The sequence below is a fragment of the Mixophyes fleayi genome, chromosome 8 (genome assembly GCF_038048845.1).
Source record: "Mixophyes fleayi isolate aMixFle1 chromosome 8, aMixFle1.hap1, whole genome shotgun sequence".
Lineage (NCBI taxonomy): Eukaryota > Metazoa > Chordata > Amphibia > Anura > Limnodynastidae > Mixophyes > Mixophyes fleayi.
The window spans coordinates 136596769-136612006 of NC_134409.1; the positions used below are offsets into that span (position 1 = coordinate 136596769).

The following is a 15238-nucleotide window of genomic DNA, read 5'->3' on the forward strand; positions in this document are numbered from 1 at the left end:
AAAGTGGAGAAGTTGCCTATAGCAACCATTTAGATTCTAGCTGTCATTTTGTAGAATGTACTAAATAAATGATAACTAGAATCTGATTGGTTGCTATAGGCAACATCTCCACTTTTTCAAACCCGCAGTTTAATAAATATACCCCCTGGGGTTTCAGAGTATATAAGTGTGAAAAATCAGTTTTCCTTTGTTTTACAGGCTACTTTATGTCTCAGTGGTGCCCACGCCCCTTACAGACCATGTCTGGGTGTACCTACCCTAAGCCTGGCCTGTTCTGGGCAAGCTGCAATAAGCACCAGGATTGGGCTCATCAAACACTTCTTGTGTCTCAGGTGTATAAATTATGACCCAGCATCTGAGGGGTTACTGCAATTCTTGACTATTTTACATCCCAGGTGTCAGTAACCCTCCCAAAATCATCAGACCTCAGGTTTGGAGTCCTGCTGTGGGGAGTTTTTCTACCTAGTTTCATAAAACAGAAAGCACCATCTAAAGACACGTTTGCAACAAAAATCAAGGTTAGAGGTTTTATGTTTAGTACTTTCAACCAGGGAAAAATGCAATTCACATACTGGGTGTTATCAGCCACGTAAAATTACTGGAGGCATGAAATGAATATAAAGCATTTATTATTTTATATGAGCCTAGGAAAGAAATGTATCTATTCAGAACAATTCTTCAATGCCAACTTAAAATCTGTATAGTTGAACTACCTTGAATGCTGTTGTTGTCTTCTGTACGGTCTGATGCACAAACCTGTTGGTTTGCTTTATCTTATTTAGTTTTGTTTTTTATTTTTACATTTTCTCTTTATTTTTGGCATTTTGCTATTGGGGAGGGGAATCAAAACACAAACCTGGAACATGCACGCCACCACATTTAAGATTATTTACAAACATTGTTCAAAAAATTAAAATGTACATTGGAACCATATTATCCAAACAGATATTTGCAATTATTGCCCAACTTGCACTAGACAGCTGATTGGCTGCTGCTTTTAGTTCAGATTTGCTTCCATTGAGCAACTTTTAGTAAATAATCCTCATTGACTTTATTAAATGATATATTTTATGACAGTGATTTAGTAAATGCGTCATCACACTAATTTTCCAATTGCAATAACCTGGGTCAGATTTGTAATCTGATTTTAGAACATGTCTTTACCTCCAGTTCAGAAACCCAGGTGATTGCAGTTGGAGAATTAGTGTGAGAAGCAGAATATTCTCTCCATGTGACAAGGACCCAGGTATGTTACATGTTACTCTTTATACAATGCAGTTACTGAGATTAGCATAATTTTCAAAATTGTCTCATATAATTTTCCCCTCATTCTGCATTTGGGGGCAGAATCATATATTGTATTCAGTCCATTCAAAATTCTCCCTTATGTTACCCCAACCAAAATCGTAGAGCAGAATGACTGACGTCCTGGTCGTTCCAGCAGTATGTATAAGACTAAGCATTCCCTAGTCTATAAATACAGTATATTGGAACCCCTAGATTGCTGGAACTTTTGTGAAAAGTTCTGTTCTGTAACCCGTTCACTCCCCTCTCTGGCTGGCTTCATATGGATCCACTGACTACAGACCATTTGTCTCATTTCGTTACACAACTTAGAAAAATGTAGTCTAGAATTTCAGGCTCATTCAGACTCTGTAGCTAATGAATGTTTGGTAGGAATTTGCTCACGCATAAATAAAGTTAGGAACCACGGAACACCACCTAAGCAGACTTATACTAAATGCTCACTAAAAGACCTAGGGCTAGATTTACTAAGCTGCGGGTTTGAAAAAGTGGGGATGTTGCCTATAGCAACTAATCAGATTCTAGCTTTCATTTATTTAGTACCGTCTACAAAATGATAGCTAGAATCTGATTGGTTGCTATAGGCAACATCCCCACTTTTTCAAACCTGCAGCTTAGTAAATCTAGCCCTAAGCCTATTTTGGCACTTTTTGGCCTGTTCACATTCCAACATTAGTATCCATAATTTATTTATCCAGTACCCACACACATTATACATTGTTTTATTTTTTGACAGAAGACTTTGAGTTTTCAGAAAATACCACTAGTTTGCATATCTCTCCTGACCTGGCAAAGAAAATCTACCCAAAATGTCCAAAAAACTGTTTATTTTTTTTAATAATGAAATTACAAGAAAGAGAACTATAAAAGTGAGTGTGTGTATTATTATTCCAAAACAGTAAAGTACCCAATTCTATACATACTGTAGGTTTTCATAATATAATCTGCAGTTATAGACAATTTTTTTTTTTTTTTGCTAGTCTGCGCTGTCCCAAATGAAATGCATAAAATATGTGAAATTAATGTGGGTAGCACAACAAAACATTTTGGAAACTAGACCACCTACTGCATCAAATGAAGGCCCCCCCGAGTTTATGGATGCCAGGATGGGGGCTTTGCATGTATAACTATTGTGCAGCATGTGTGCATCAAGTGCTGCCCTTGGACTCCACTTCAATTACTGCTCAGAGAAGAAAGGACACAGAATTTCGTAACTCTCTGAGCAGAGAGGAGCAGAGCCCTTGGCAGCTGTATGAGGGCACTTGTAGTTACGCCCCGAGTCGGGTGTTTATTTAAAGAATAAGTTATGTATAGTCTCGGGATGAAACACATTCACATTTCATTGTACAGTCTCAACTTATCATCCCATCCTCAACTGGAGATTTTATGTTCACTTGTCTCAGGAGCTAACACTCTCCTTAACAGGTGTTCCACTCCTCCTGCCCTGTGTCTTTTGGTTATATGGGAAATGTTTCCCCTAACACCAACTGGTAGAGATCTCGCATCAGTGTGTCTCAGCTATACCGTTTATGCCATGGATAAGAGTACCTGGGTTCTCTCTATTGAATCATGTACAAGTCTCTCCTAGCGGGTACCAACGTTCTCGGCACGTAGTTTTGATTTAGCTGCTCTCTTGGTTTCTTTGTCTTGAACTAGGACCTCGCATGTTCCTCTCCTTCTCTCTCAAGACTTCTCTCATTCCAGAGTCTCACACATCCCAAAATGGGTGTTCCAAAATATTTGAACTACATTTTTTTTTATTAATGGAAGTAAACATTAAATTACAGTTGATTGGCAAAGTCCACACATCTTCTGTAAAGACCAATTTAAGCCGCACGTTTCCATCTCGTGTGTATTTTTGTAATAATGTTTTGCTGACTCCTTAGAGAATTTATACAGCTTTTTCAACATGACCCGATGCACTATGTAATTTTTTTTTTTTTCCATTTGTTTCAGAAACATGCAAATGAGAAGCTTTCATGGGGTTCCCGGGGCACCAGGTAAGTGGTTACTGCCTAATATATAAATGTCACCCCCTGGACAGGGGTACGAGAATAACTTCAACAGCACAGTGGCTCAGTGGTTAGCACTTCTGCCTCACAGCACTGGGGTCATGAGTTCAATTCCTGACCATGGCCTTATCTGTGAGGAGTTTGTATGTTCTCCCTGTATTTGCGTGAGTTTCCTCCAGGTGCTCCAGTTTCCTCCCACACTCCAAAAACATACTAGTAGGTTAATTGGTTGCTATCAAAATTGACCTTAGTCTCTCTCTCTGTCTGTGTGTGTATATTAGGGAATTTAGACTGTAAGCTCCAATGGGGCAGGGACTGATGTGAGTGAGTTCTCTGTACAGCGCTGTGGAATTAGTGGTGCTATATAAATAAATGGTGATGATGATGATGATGAACTCACACACACATAATTCATCATCTTGTCACTGCTGTGGAGACTGGAAAATGTAAATTACACCACGAATAAAGAGGATGTCTCCATCAATCTATGGATCACAGGGAGCGCTTGAACACCTCACACCTTGATAAATTTGTCCATGTTTTGCCTTCACTATTATATGATCTTTAAGTCCTATGTATTAAATAAGACTCAACCTCTTCCTTCCAGCCAGGGTACCAGGTGTAACGCCGTCCTATAATCCAGCAGATCTTGTTGAAATTGATTTGAATACTCCTCAAAATCCATCGCAGGTTTTTCAATCGCCGGGTACAGATCTTGGTTCATGTCCTCAAAATCCCACCTCGGGAACCCAAGATGGGTCCACAGCAGCTACGGATGATGTTGCCAATCCTTATCCAACTCTTCCAATCCCCGGGTCAATGGGTACCAACCACAATCGAGTTTATGGAAATCCAGACATGGTTCCATCATCCAACCCGTCAGTTGGCACGAATCCATTATCTGTAACCACCTCCGGCACGGCTGAACCTCTTTCCTCTCGACGTACATCGGAGGCGCAGACCAGAACCACCGAAAATCAGGGAGGACGTGGGCACGCGGGTTCTGGTATTTATATGTAGACAGTTGACAAGGGATCCTTATAAATATTAATTTACTCCCAATTATGCCCAATGTTTGCATTTAAGCTGTGCTTATTATGTGTATGAATATAGACAGAGCCATTTGTTCAAGCGGTAACACACAGAATTAGTGAGTTGGATCATTTGGACCAATGTAGTGTCTGTTTTTCTTTCTATTTCCGCAAACAAGGGGGGGTATTCAATTGGCCGCAAGTTTTTTTGTTTTTTTTTTGTTTGTTTTTTGTTTTTGTTTTGTTTTTTTTCTGCAGCGTTAAAAAAATAAATAAAATTAAATTAAACAAAAATCACACGTGGATTTCTAACTGCTATAGCAGTTATTGTTTTTAGTTATTGCAGCGTGAAAACTCGTGCAATTCAATTGAAAAAGAGGGAACGCTACCCCCCGCACGTTTATCATTGTGTTTGCGAGTTTCTAGGGGAGTGAAGGGGAGTTTTAACGCGGTCGTGTATAACCCAAAAAAAAAAGGATTGTTATACATTAGATTACACAACTATTCTATTTAATAATATCTACATTACAGTATTTCTTTAGCGTATTTTTTTATTTAACTATTTTTTACTATAGAATCGTCTATACCAGGTCAAAACACGTTAGTACATAAATATTTGTACCAAAAACATATATAACTATAATTGATTAGTGATTTTATTTTTCTTCAATTATTATTCACAAGAAAATCAACTTTTTCATGTTATGCATTACTGATGAACATAGTTTATTCTTTTTTTTTTTTGTTATTACATGATTTCAAATAGTGTTCTAAGTTTTTATTTTTTATCACACCCCAAAGAGGTGTGAGATAAAACAGCATATTTTCCTGTTTAACGCGCCGTGTTAAAAAACAATTGAATAGCTTTTAACGCGGCGGCCTCTCATCCACCCGATTCTTTCAATAGACCTTCTTCTGGAGCGCGAGAGGACCGTTTTATGGAAAGAAAAAAAACAACGTTAAAAATGGAATTGAATCGCGGGTAAAGTTAACCCGTTCGAAAATGATAAAACAGCATTAAAATGACTTAAAGCGGTGTTAAAAAAAAATATCTCACGGTCAATTGAATTCCCCCCTATGGGTGGACCTCTGTGCACAAAAATTTACTATCGCACTTTGTCTGCACTTTGTAAATCACAGCCTCTTGTTTAAGCAATGTGTGTGTTTTAATGTGTTAACAAAACCAATACACTGATTCACAATTTGCCATTTATGTAGGTTGTAAGTGTCTATCGCCCCCTGCTGACCTGACTGCGGCATCTGCTGTGGCGCCCTACGCCAATATAGATATTAGGTAGGAGGTTTCTGTTCCCATTTATGTGCTCAGCTATATGCTGTTGAACAATGCAACATTGTATTTGTATTAAAGCAAACTGTGTCCATTCTATTGTTACATGACCATAGCACAATCTCTGCCAAGTTACTGGAATAAATCTGCAATCATAGATAATATTGAGTCTCTAACGCCTTAGTAGGGCACATACGGAGCCTGTTTAAAGCATCGAAAGTCCTTTCCACATAATTGATGTCAATTGTTAAAATCCTCAGCTGATTTCTTTGTAAAAAAAAAATAAAAAAAAAAATACTTTAGACAAACAAAGAAAAATCATCAGAAAAGTAAATTAATATTGTAAAACTCACAGGCCATATGTAAAAATACACTGACCAGAAAATGTAAAGAATAATAAACACAAATGTATTTACATTCCTTGCTTCATTGGCTTCAATTATGTTAGTGGATCAATTACCTTTTTTTTCTTTTTTTTTTTTTTTTATAGTGAAACTGAGTTCAATGAAAATACTTTCCCATTAGAAAGTGATGTGATGTGTTTCATTGTCTTAGAATTTTTATTTTTTTTAGGGGAAATCTGGTTCAATTTTGATGTTACTCACACATTAATGCTTATATAAGGATGTTGAAAATGGGCGAAATATAAAGGACTGATGGTTTTTGGGTGAAAACGATAAGTCTGGTCAATGTTTCCTAAAAACCATACACTGATGTTTTTAAACAGGTGAATTATGACCATATGATTTTTTTTTTATTATTATAAAGTATTCAAACCTTTTCTTACAGTAATTTACAGCTTTACTAATCTTTATATACTCTGCTTTTCGCAAAAGAAAGTAATACCAGGCAAAAATATTTTTATCTTTTAAGTTTTTCACTAGTATAGATTATACTACGAGAATTTTGACTTTTTTTTTTTTTTTTTTTTTTTAGCATTTGCTCGGTCAAAGGGGGATTCAATTCAACGTGACTTGCCTCCAAAATGTAATACAGGCAACGTGGCGATGTTAAGCAAGAAATCTTCGTTCATTGTTTCTGGCTCTGCGGAGATTCTTACCTAATAATCAGCAATGTGCTCAGTCGAACATCGCATTAAATTGAATCTTTCCCTCGAAGTATCAGAAGTTTGAGTTAAGCTTAAAGAATAGGATTTAGTTTTACTTGGGCTAATGTCTGGGGATAAAGCTTGGTGTAGGTTCTGATTTGACTTTAAACTAGTCATGTAAAGCTGTGTACACATCTATGCAATAATCGCACAGTTCACATGACTGGTCAGATATAACATTAGTGGTACACTCCCACAATCATGATTCATCGTACCAAACGCATCACATCTGTTGATTTGGTTTTCTAAATTGCCTAAAAATCACGATCAGTGATGGAACGATGTCGGGTAAATGTGGCAGTGTGTACACACTAACAACCAGCAGCGTAGGCAGATATCTGTACAGTGTACAGAGTCAGAATCTTTTCAGCAGATGGTGATGAGATGAAGATCACAGATCTGAAGGTAAATCATGTAGGTGTGTACACATGGATCGGCTCATCGGGACTTTCAGTCGTTGGTGAAATCGTTACAGAAATTGCATCTGAAGTAAGATCACATAGTTGTGTATCCAGCGTAACTGATTTAAAGGAGGAGACTTAAAAGCACAGAGTGAAGCTATAAAAAGCTTTTGTCAGGAGTCCTCCTATAATTACAGATTTTTCTCTCTTGGACAAATAGCACTTTAGTGATTCTACCCCCTAACATAAGCAACGCTGATCTATTACTGAATACCATACTTACCTACTTTCTTCAGCTCCCTTCCGGGAGCCAGCCAGTGGAGGGGGGCGTGAAGGGGCGGGGTGGCCGAAATCGCGTCATTTCGGCCCCGCCCCCTGTGACGTCATGACGCAAATTGCGTCATTTGACAGCGGGGGCGGGGCCAAACGCCGCGATTCACCGGGAATCGCGGCGTTTGGGATCTAATTCTGCCCACTTCACTAGGAAGTGGGGCACTTCCTAGTGAAGTGGGCAGAATTCGGGAGATTGCCACACTCGCCCGGGAGTCCGGGAGACTCTCACAAAATGCGGGAGTCTCCCGGACATTCCGGGAGAGTTGGCAAGTATGCTGAATACGCTGTAAGTCACAGAATGTATAATGAACGGAATGACTGATATGTTCTTTTGATTGTTCTCCTGCGCAGAGTCGCGTTGATCACAGAAGCTGCAGCAAAACAAGCCTTTCTGGAGTACGGTAAAAGTCAGTGTTGTTACAGCACCGCCCCCGCGAAACAGATGACGCTCCGGGAGCTGCAGCCCTTCAACGCTTACAGGGTGCGTGTCTGTGTGTCTGTATAGAGACTGGGCGTGAGTTCAATCCCCTGGAGGTACAGATTCCACAAAAAAATGAACGCAACAAAAATTAACATAATAGGGCAGGGTAGTGTGCCGAAAACTGCACCATGCTGCTAGTAGCCAAAGTACAACTGAAATTGGCAGCAAACTTAAAATAAAATGTTAATAAATAGTATTTTATGACTTAGGTTTAGTTTTGTATGGGGGGAGGAGGGATTAGATACTTGATTGTGGACATCCCTGTGTAAAGGATATCTCCAGTGCAAATTAGTATTTACTAACCCTGCCCCTAACTAACAGATCTGTCGGTGTCCTACGACTTAGGAGTACTCGCCCTAGCTGGCGCTGTACTGGACCCTATGACTCTTAAAATTGTTCAATTTGCCCACACGCATGGCAACACAATTGTTTTGAAGGGCAATCAAAACGTTCAATTTTGGGGGATATACAATTCAGCGCAAAGTGTTCGTGGAGACACATTGAATCGATGTTGAGGTTGGAATTTCCGCTCATGTTTCCTTGTGTCCCATAGAGGTGTGCAGAAAAATTAGGAAATTCCCTACTGTTATGGATGGAAACGTGGTCATCCGCTCCTCTAGGAGCTATTCGACAGCACCTCGCTTCCACAAATTTGAAAATAAAAAGTTGGAATCAATAGGAAGGTCTTTTGTGTCACAACTGTAGCGATAATTGTACAATGTCGTCATTGTGTAACTATTAGTATATTTATGGTATGGGTGCTGTGCATTACACCCTATAGGTATACAATCTATATCTCTTTATTCCTAGTACTACTTGGAGACATTTACAGAATCTCGGGCTTGTGACTGGGTGACGGAGCTCTATACCGGTCAGTAATGGCAACAAACGTTTTACTCTTTACCTGGGGCATGTATTGTATTCTCCTCTTTCCTTTCTCCTCCTCTCCCTCTCCTAATTTGTTTTTGGTTACTTAAAATCAATAAGCAGCTGATCTGTGAGCTGAGTCAATATTCATGAGAATGCAGCCGATCTTTCTTTAGTAAATAACGATATTTCATTCCACAGTGAGGTCGATACTTCCTAGAGAAACTCTGAGCTGCGTTCTCGTATATAATGGTTCTCTCCTCGCTGTATAAAATGGTCTATTTATTATCCTCCAGCGAGGTCTATCATGTTAAAGTAACGAGGCTATTTACAGTTATAGCAGCAAATATCTCCGATATCGTGTGAGATCCCAGCCTCTTCAGTTGTAAATCCAGTCCCTATAGGCATCTATAGGGTTTGCGATTATGCCCTATTGATGGAGCTCCGAAATTCGGAAGCTTGACCCCCAACAGCGAACGATATCTAGAGATGGCATTAACCGTTCTACCCTATGGGGAGGGCATCGCAGGAGAGGGATCTTCTGACTAGTCTCCGGCACACTTTGTGCTCCTCCCCATCGCAAATTGTCCTAGGTCATCAGAACTTGTAAGTAAAGTGATTGCGATCAACTTACTATAGTTTATTTGCTGGGACAGACTCCTATCGCAGCTGCTTTCCCGGCTAATCAATTTCAATAAATTGCTACGTTAATTTAATGTGAGCGAAATATACCCCCATCGTGAGGAAAGACAATGGCGAAGACTGAAGTAAGCCTTGTTGTGTGCAAGTCTAAGTCCTCTATTGTTGTCAGAATGTTTTATTTTTCTTTGACATGTTTGAGACAATTTTTTTTTTTTTTGGTTTTCCCATTTATAAATTTAGGGAACGTGAACCTGTAACTTTATTTTTTCTCCACGTAGGTCAGGCGGTGGATTCTTCACCCAACGGATCTGCTCCTCAGCCTTGGGATATCCCTACGGCGGTACCGAACATCTTCCAAAATGGGACGCAGAAGATGGTGGTTCCTAACACATTATCCGTGAAGGTAACAGAGCGCGATGCGTTGGGCCAGACGGGACGTCCCCACTGGATCATCACATTCATTGACCCATCATTCGCTAATGACTGGAGTATTCCTGTCATTGTGTCTTGTTTCTTTCAGGCTTGTTCAAGGTGCAACGGTCTGGGAAGAAATATGTGTCTGAAGTGTCACGGGACGGGAAGGGTGAGTAGTATTAATACTAATTAGGTGTGTGTGGGGATGGAAATCCTACATGACAAATGATGACATTGTGCATTTATCAGCAAAACACGCAATTTTTTTTTATTTTTTTTGCCCATTGTGTAATAAATTACTGGTCACTCTTAGAATTGCTCGATCCGGTTGGGTTAAGTAATTGTCTTTCACAAAGCTTTATAAAGGGCAGTCTGTGGTCGGTTGCACGTAGACGTGGCTATGTACTGTAGCATACATGGTGATGACTTAAGACATAATCTAGGCACCAATGCACAGAATTTTTACCGGAACTTAAAACAATGTGGATTACCCAGAAGTGATTGTAGACAGGACTTTGATGACATTTTAACTTTTTCTGGCATATGCATTCCCATCTCTGCCTACGATCCTGCAGATAATCGCGCTGAGCGTCTGCTCCAAGACGCTTGGCGACAGTGGATGGTGGGTGCACAGGTATGAATGATAATGTGCGTTGCAGATGCTCATTTTTGCAACGGTTTCTAAATGACGCTGCTGTGTATTTAAAGTACAGACATTGGAAGATTGAGGCATTCTCAATGGGTGTAGTAACACATTGCCAAAAAAATTTGAGACAATACTATTTTTAGAGACCTATAGCTTTCACAATAAATTATTTAATGTCTTTTTTATTAGTAATTCAGTATCTTAATATTCTTTTTTTTTTTTTTTTTTTCTGCTCAATAAGTCATTCTCTAAACCCTCTTCTTTCCCCTTTGCACCCGCAGGTGCAGTGCATGTGGTGTAACGGGACCGGGAGACGCATGCAGATGGAGATGTGTCAATCCTGCTATGGGAACGGCACTGAGAGGTGATTATTAAGAGGAGGAATAATCCAAATATATGCAGAAATATGGCTCCAGATTTATGATTAATTGAAAAACACATTTAATGTGTACAGTGGAATTTAGGGACCAGCACTTAACTAGTGTCCTAACCACAGTGTCTAATGCAGCAACTGGAACCTGATGCACATCAGACCACGTGGGCGGCCCTTTAACCTTCTTAAGGGCCGCACATTACCCTTAATCTCAGTAATAAGGTAAAACAATACATTTAATCAAAGAAAGAAACTCTTATCTGTAATAACATATCTGCAGCATTTTACACATCTGGCAATAAAGCAGCAAGTAGTTTCGGGGCCTCAGGGGACGGCTCGGAGGGCCCCCTGTGGCCCATCACTGTTCTCAGTTTCTTTATCTCCCCCTGGTGTCCAAAAGTGGTACTACAGGAGTTGCACTCAAGATATCATCATCACCATTTATTTATATAGCGCCACTAATTCCGCAGCACTGTACAGAGAACTCATTAACATCAGTCCCTGCCCCATTGGGGCTTACAGCCTAAATACACACACACACACACACACACACACACACACACACACACACACACCCTGATTTGTTAGCAGCCAATTAACCTACCAGTATGTTTTTTGGGAGTGTGGGAGGAAACCGGAGCACCCGGAGGAAAACCACGCAAACACGGGGAAAACATACAAACTCCTCACAGATAAGGCCATGGTTGAGAATTGAACTCATGACCCCAGTGTTGTAAGGCAGAAGTGCTAACCACTAAGCCACCGTGCTGCCCGGTACCTGTTAGGAGAGTTTTGGGGAATTTAATTCTTTAGAACTTATTTTTATTCAACTCCGTCTCTACCCATCTGATCTTGGACTGCTCTGTGTCTACAGCCGTTGTCAATTCATTAGAGGATTAGCTATGGACATGGTGATTTTTAAGAAATTATTACATTTTTAGTTGACGGGATGAATTAAAATAATATATATATTACAACGGTGCACCTTATGCCCCCAGCTGCAGAATGTGTAACCCCAACCGGATCCAACGCTGTGTGACCTGTGCCGGGAAAGGACAAGTGGTGACCTACATGCAGCTGACTATTATATGGTGAATACATAGTGTTGGGGGGGGGGGGTATTTATAAGATGAAAATAACTGGGGTGTAAACTTCCTTTCTTCTTTCTTATTTCTTTCAGTCGCTATCTCCTGTATGTGTGGACTTTAATTTTATTTTTATTTGTGTGGATGGGGTTAAGATATTGAAAGCCATGAGGTATATTTGTTATATCAAACTTGCCTGTATATGAAAAGATACATGTCTCTGCTTCCAAATTGTAATGTTTTGTTCTTTTAATAGTGAAGAATCGTCACTTTTATGCAGTAGGGATCACGGGGGTAAATGTATTACATTGTGCTTTTTGCAATTCGATGATATTAAGAGACTTTAAATTTAAATTTAAAATGGCAATGTCTTTAGAGGCAAGTCGTGCCTTTGAACACATTGCTGTTTTAAATGTAACTGTCAAAGTTGCCGAATATCGGCGAGTTGCAAAATGCGCAATTTAATACATTTACCCCCATGACTGTTGTGGCATATTCAAATCCACCTCTTTGTCCTTTAATTTGGCAATAAAAATACTCAATACAAATAGATTTTTTAACATTAAGAGCGATCTGGTAAACTTCACAATTTATTAAAGTTCCCAAGCCGGCCCTTGGGATAAAATGTCTAACATTGTATGTCATTATTAGTATTGTCTATCTCATTATAAGCTGTTGTCCTCTGGTATCTGCCATTTTAATCTCTAAAAAGTTTTATGCACAGTCCTTCAGTGGTCTGACTGACGGGAAGCTTGTTGTACGTTAGAAACCTAAGACCTCTGCCGGTTCCAGCCATTTTATTTATGTTTGCAGGAAGAACAATATCTTTGAGTTCATATCGGACTATAACACAGAATTTGCAAAGGACCTATTCAAGGATGTGACGGGTGAGAGGATCTTCACAGAGGAACAATTGTCGGTGAGAAGATGAAATTGATAACTCCTATTTTATTGTTACAATATCGACTTTATTTCTTTTTTTTGTTTTATAACAAACTTTCCTGATATCAACTTTCTGCGTTGATGTGGAAATAACATATTTATTCCAGCGGTTCTCGAACCTGTGATACCCTGCAACATTTTTCAGATTCCTTGGCATGAGAAGTTTATTAACGGAAACTCCAAGCAATTACGTCAGTGGTAACCCTGAACCCACTGCCTCCAACTACTGTATAGAGGGTCCCATGTTCTGCGTTGTGTGGGACCCTCACCAGTTGTCTTGCTGTTCCTCAGACATGGCAGCCAGAAATCTTTTGAATACGAGCTGCACTAACACGTTTGTCACAGTCACTTGTTGGATTTAGAACATGGGACCCCAACGCAGCTCTACTCCTTGTTTGGCAGAAGAGGGTTTTAGAATTACAAATCAACTTCTTGCTGGAGCTCATTCTGAAACATTTACAAATGTTGATACTTATCTCATCTGCGATCCTATGAGGGAATCTGGAAAACATGTACTGTTGGCTTTATATAGAAACAGGTTGCAGAGCTCCACTTCTAAATCCTCTAGACTGTATATTTTATGACTAATGGTGACTTGTTTTGTCTGCTGATTGTTCGCTTCACCCCTAGGTGTCTCCCTTGGCGAACTTTCCAGACCTGTCTCTTACTCGGGCTTCCCAGAATGCTTTGGAGCAGCACCAGATGCAGTTCTCCTCTTCATGTCGTGTTCTGAGACAGGTATAGGTCATCAGGGGGCTAACCTTTATACCCCCTTTATTTCATGCCCTGTGGGGACAACCGTGTATAATAGGTTATGTAGGAAAGAAATCAAGGGGTAAATGTCATCAAGGGTAGAGTGGATTTTTTTTATTTTTTTTCTACACAGTCCAATATTGGGTGAGACCTGGTCCAGTGCTCTCCTCAATCATCCCTACAAATGTGGTTGTACACCCGTTCTATTTCAGACTGTGACTATTTATTCCGACCCAATTCCAGCTTTTACAGACCGTTCATCCAAAATAAAGGACTATTTAAAGAAAAAATATAATCCATGTTGGCTTTTAGCTGATTTTCCCATATCTAACAAAATGTATATAAGCAGAGGGAACCCAATTTATCTTGCATATTATTTGCTGGGTCAAAGAAAATCTAAAAATTATAAAAACAATTAAAACTATAATAGGTTAGTGCTCGCCCTGTGGTCATGTTATGGTTTGCACATTTATAGGAATTTTGTTTTTTGGTTTACTATGTAATGTACTTTTTATTTCGTTTTTATTTTTAGTGTCCTATTCACAAAGGGCTCTACAAAACAGATAATTTTAACATATATATTATTTCAGTATAATGATCATTCTAAAGAATGTAAAATCATCTGAACATAAAATCGTGGTTATCATAATTACTTTGTAACAACATCACTATAGGACATTCTATAGAATCTTGGGTAACCCGTGGGTCTCAATCTGCTGTGGAACTGCAAGTCCCAGCATAGTCAGTTCAACATGCCTAGATTAGATTAGGATATTATCATCTGTATAACGTACTGTTCTTTCCCTCCAGCGACAGAGCATTGAATTGCTTCCTCTTACTAAGGTTCAATACATCTGGAAGGATAATCAATTAAGCTATTTTGTGTATGGAAAGGAGGACAAGATACATGTAAAGAATTATCCCCAAAAGTGCTGCTGCCTGGTTCAGTGACGACCCCCTGGAATCCTGAACACTAATCTGTGAATAAGGGGCATTAATTGCAGAAATCATCATTGTTCTTAATGGCTGTGGACCAAATGTCATTCAGAATATGTCTTATATATTTTTCTTTTTAATTTTAATCTGAACACTAGACAACAATTCCTCCTGTAGAACTGCATGGAATTGATGATGGGGGAGTTGATCCCCAGATTATATGTAGAAAATATATTCCTAGTGTTTAACAAACATGTCTTTGTAATGTATACCTAGTATTATGCCTTGTGTTTAGTTTATTTGTCATGTAGAAATAACTGCAATAATTTATTAAAGTATTTATATTCTTGTCTAAAGAATCTTGGTTTCTTACCATCTCTTGTTCTCTCCCATCACTTGTCTGTGTGTGTTTCATGGCCAGAACTTTTAACATGAAACCTACAATGGAAAGTAAACCTCAAACATTTGGGTCTACACCTTTTACAAAATTGCCTTAGTGCAGTTTAGGAAAAGGCCACAAGATGTCAGTATTGTACTTGCCTATATAAGCTTATGAAATTTAGGTGCCTTTGTTTTACAGAAGGCAAGAACTATTATATTTTTATGGAGCCAACATCTCAT

At 39.2% G+C, this 15238-nt stretch overlaps 1 protein-coding gene across 2 annotated transcripts; it reads left to right on the plus strand.

Annotated features, from left to right (window-relative positions):
* Window positions 1-401: 401 nt before the first annotated feature.
* LOC142100205 (protein SSUH2 homolog) lies at window positions 402-14716 on the plus strand. 2 transcript variants are annotated; one of them, XM_075184137.1, is made up of 13 exons: window positions 402-518; window positions 3262-3305; window positions 3925-4323; window positions 5567-5642; window positions 7830-7959; window positions 8770-8830; window positions 9747-9871; window positions 9989-10051; window positions 10810-10892; window positions 11900-11992; window positions 12800-12905; window positions 13559-13666; window positions 14492-14716. In XM_075184137.1, the coding sequence occupies exons 2-13, from the start codon at window positions 3266-3268 to the stop codon at window positions 14630-14632; spliced, it is 1425 nt and encodes a 474-aa protein (XP_075040238.1). In that variant the 5' UTR covers window positions 402-518; window positions 3262-3265; the 3' UTR covers window positions 14633-14716. The 2 variants fall into 2 exon arrangements, with proteins under 2 accessions (XP_075040238.1, XP_075040239.1); XM_075184138.1 differs by lacking the exon at window positions 11900-11992.
* Window positions 14717-15238: the final 522 nt, after the last annotated feature.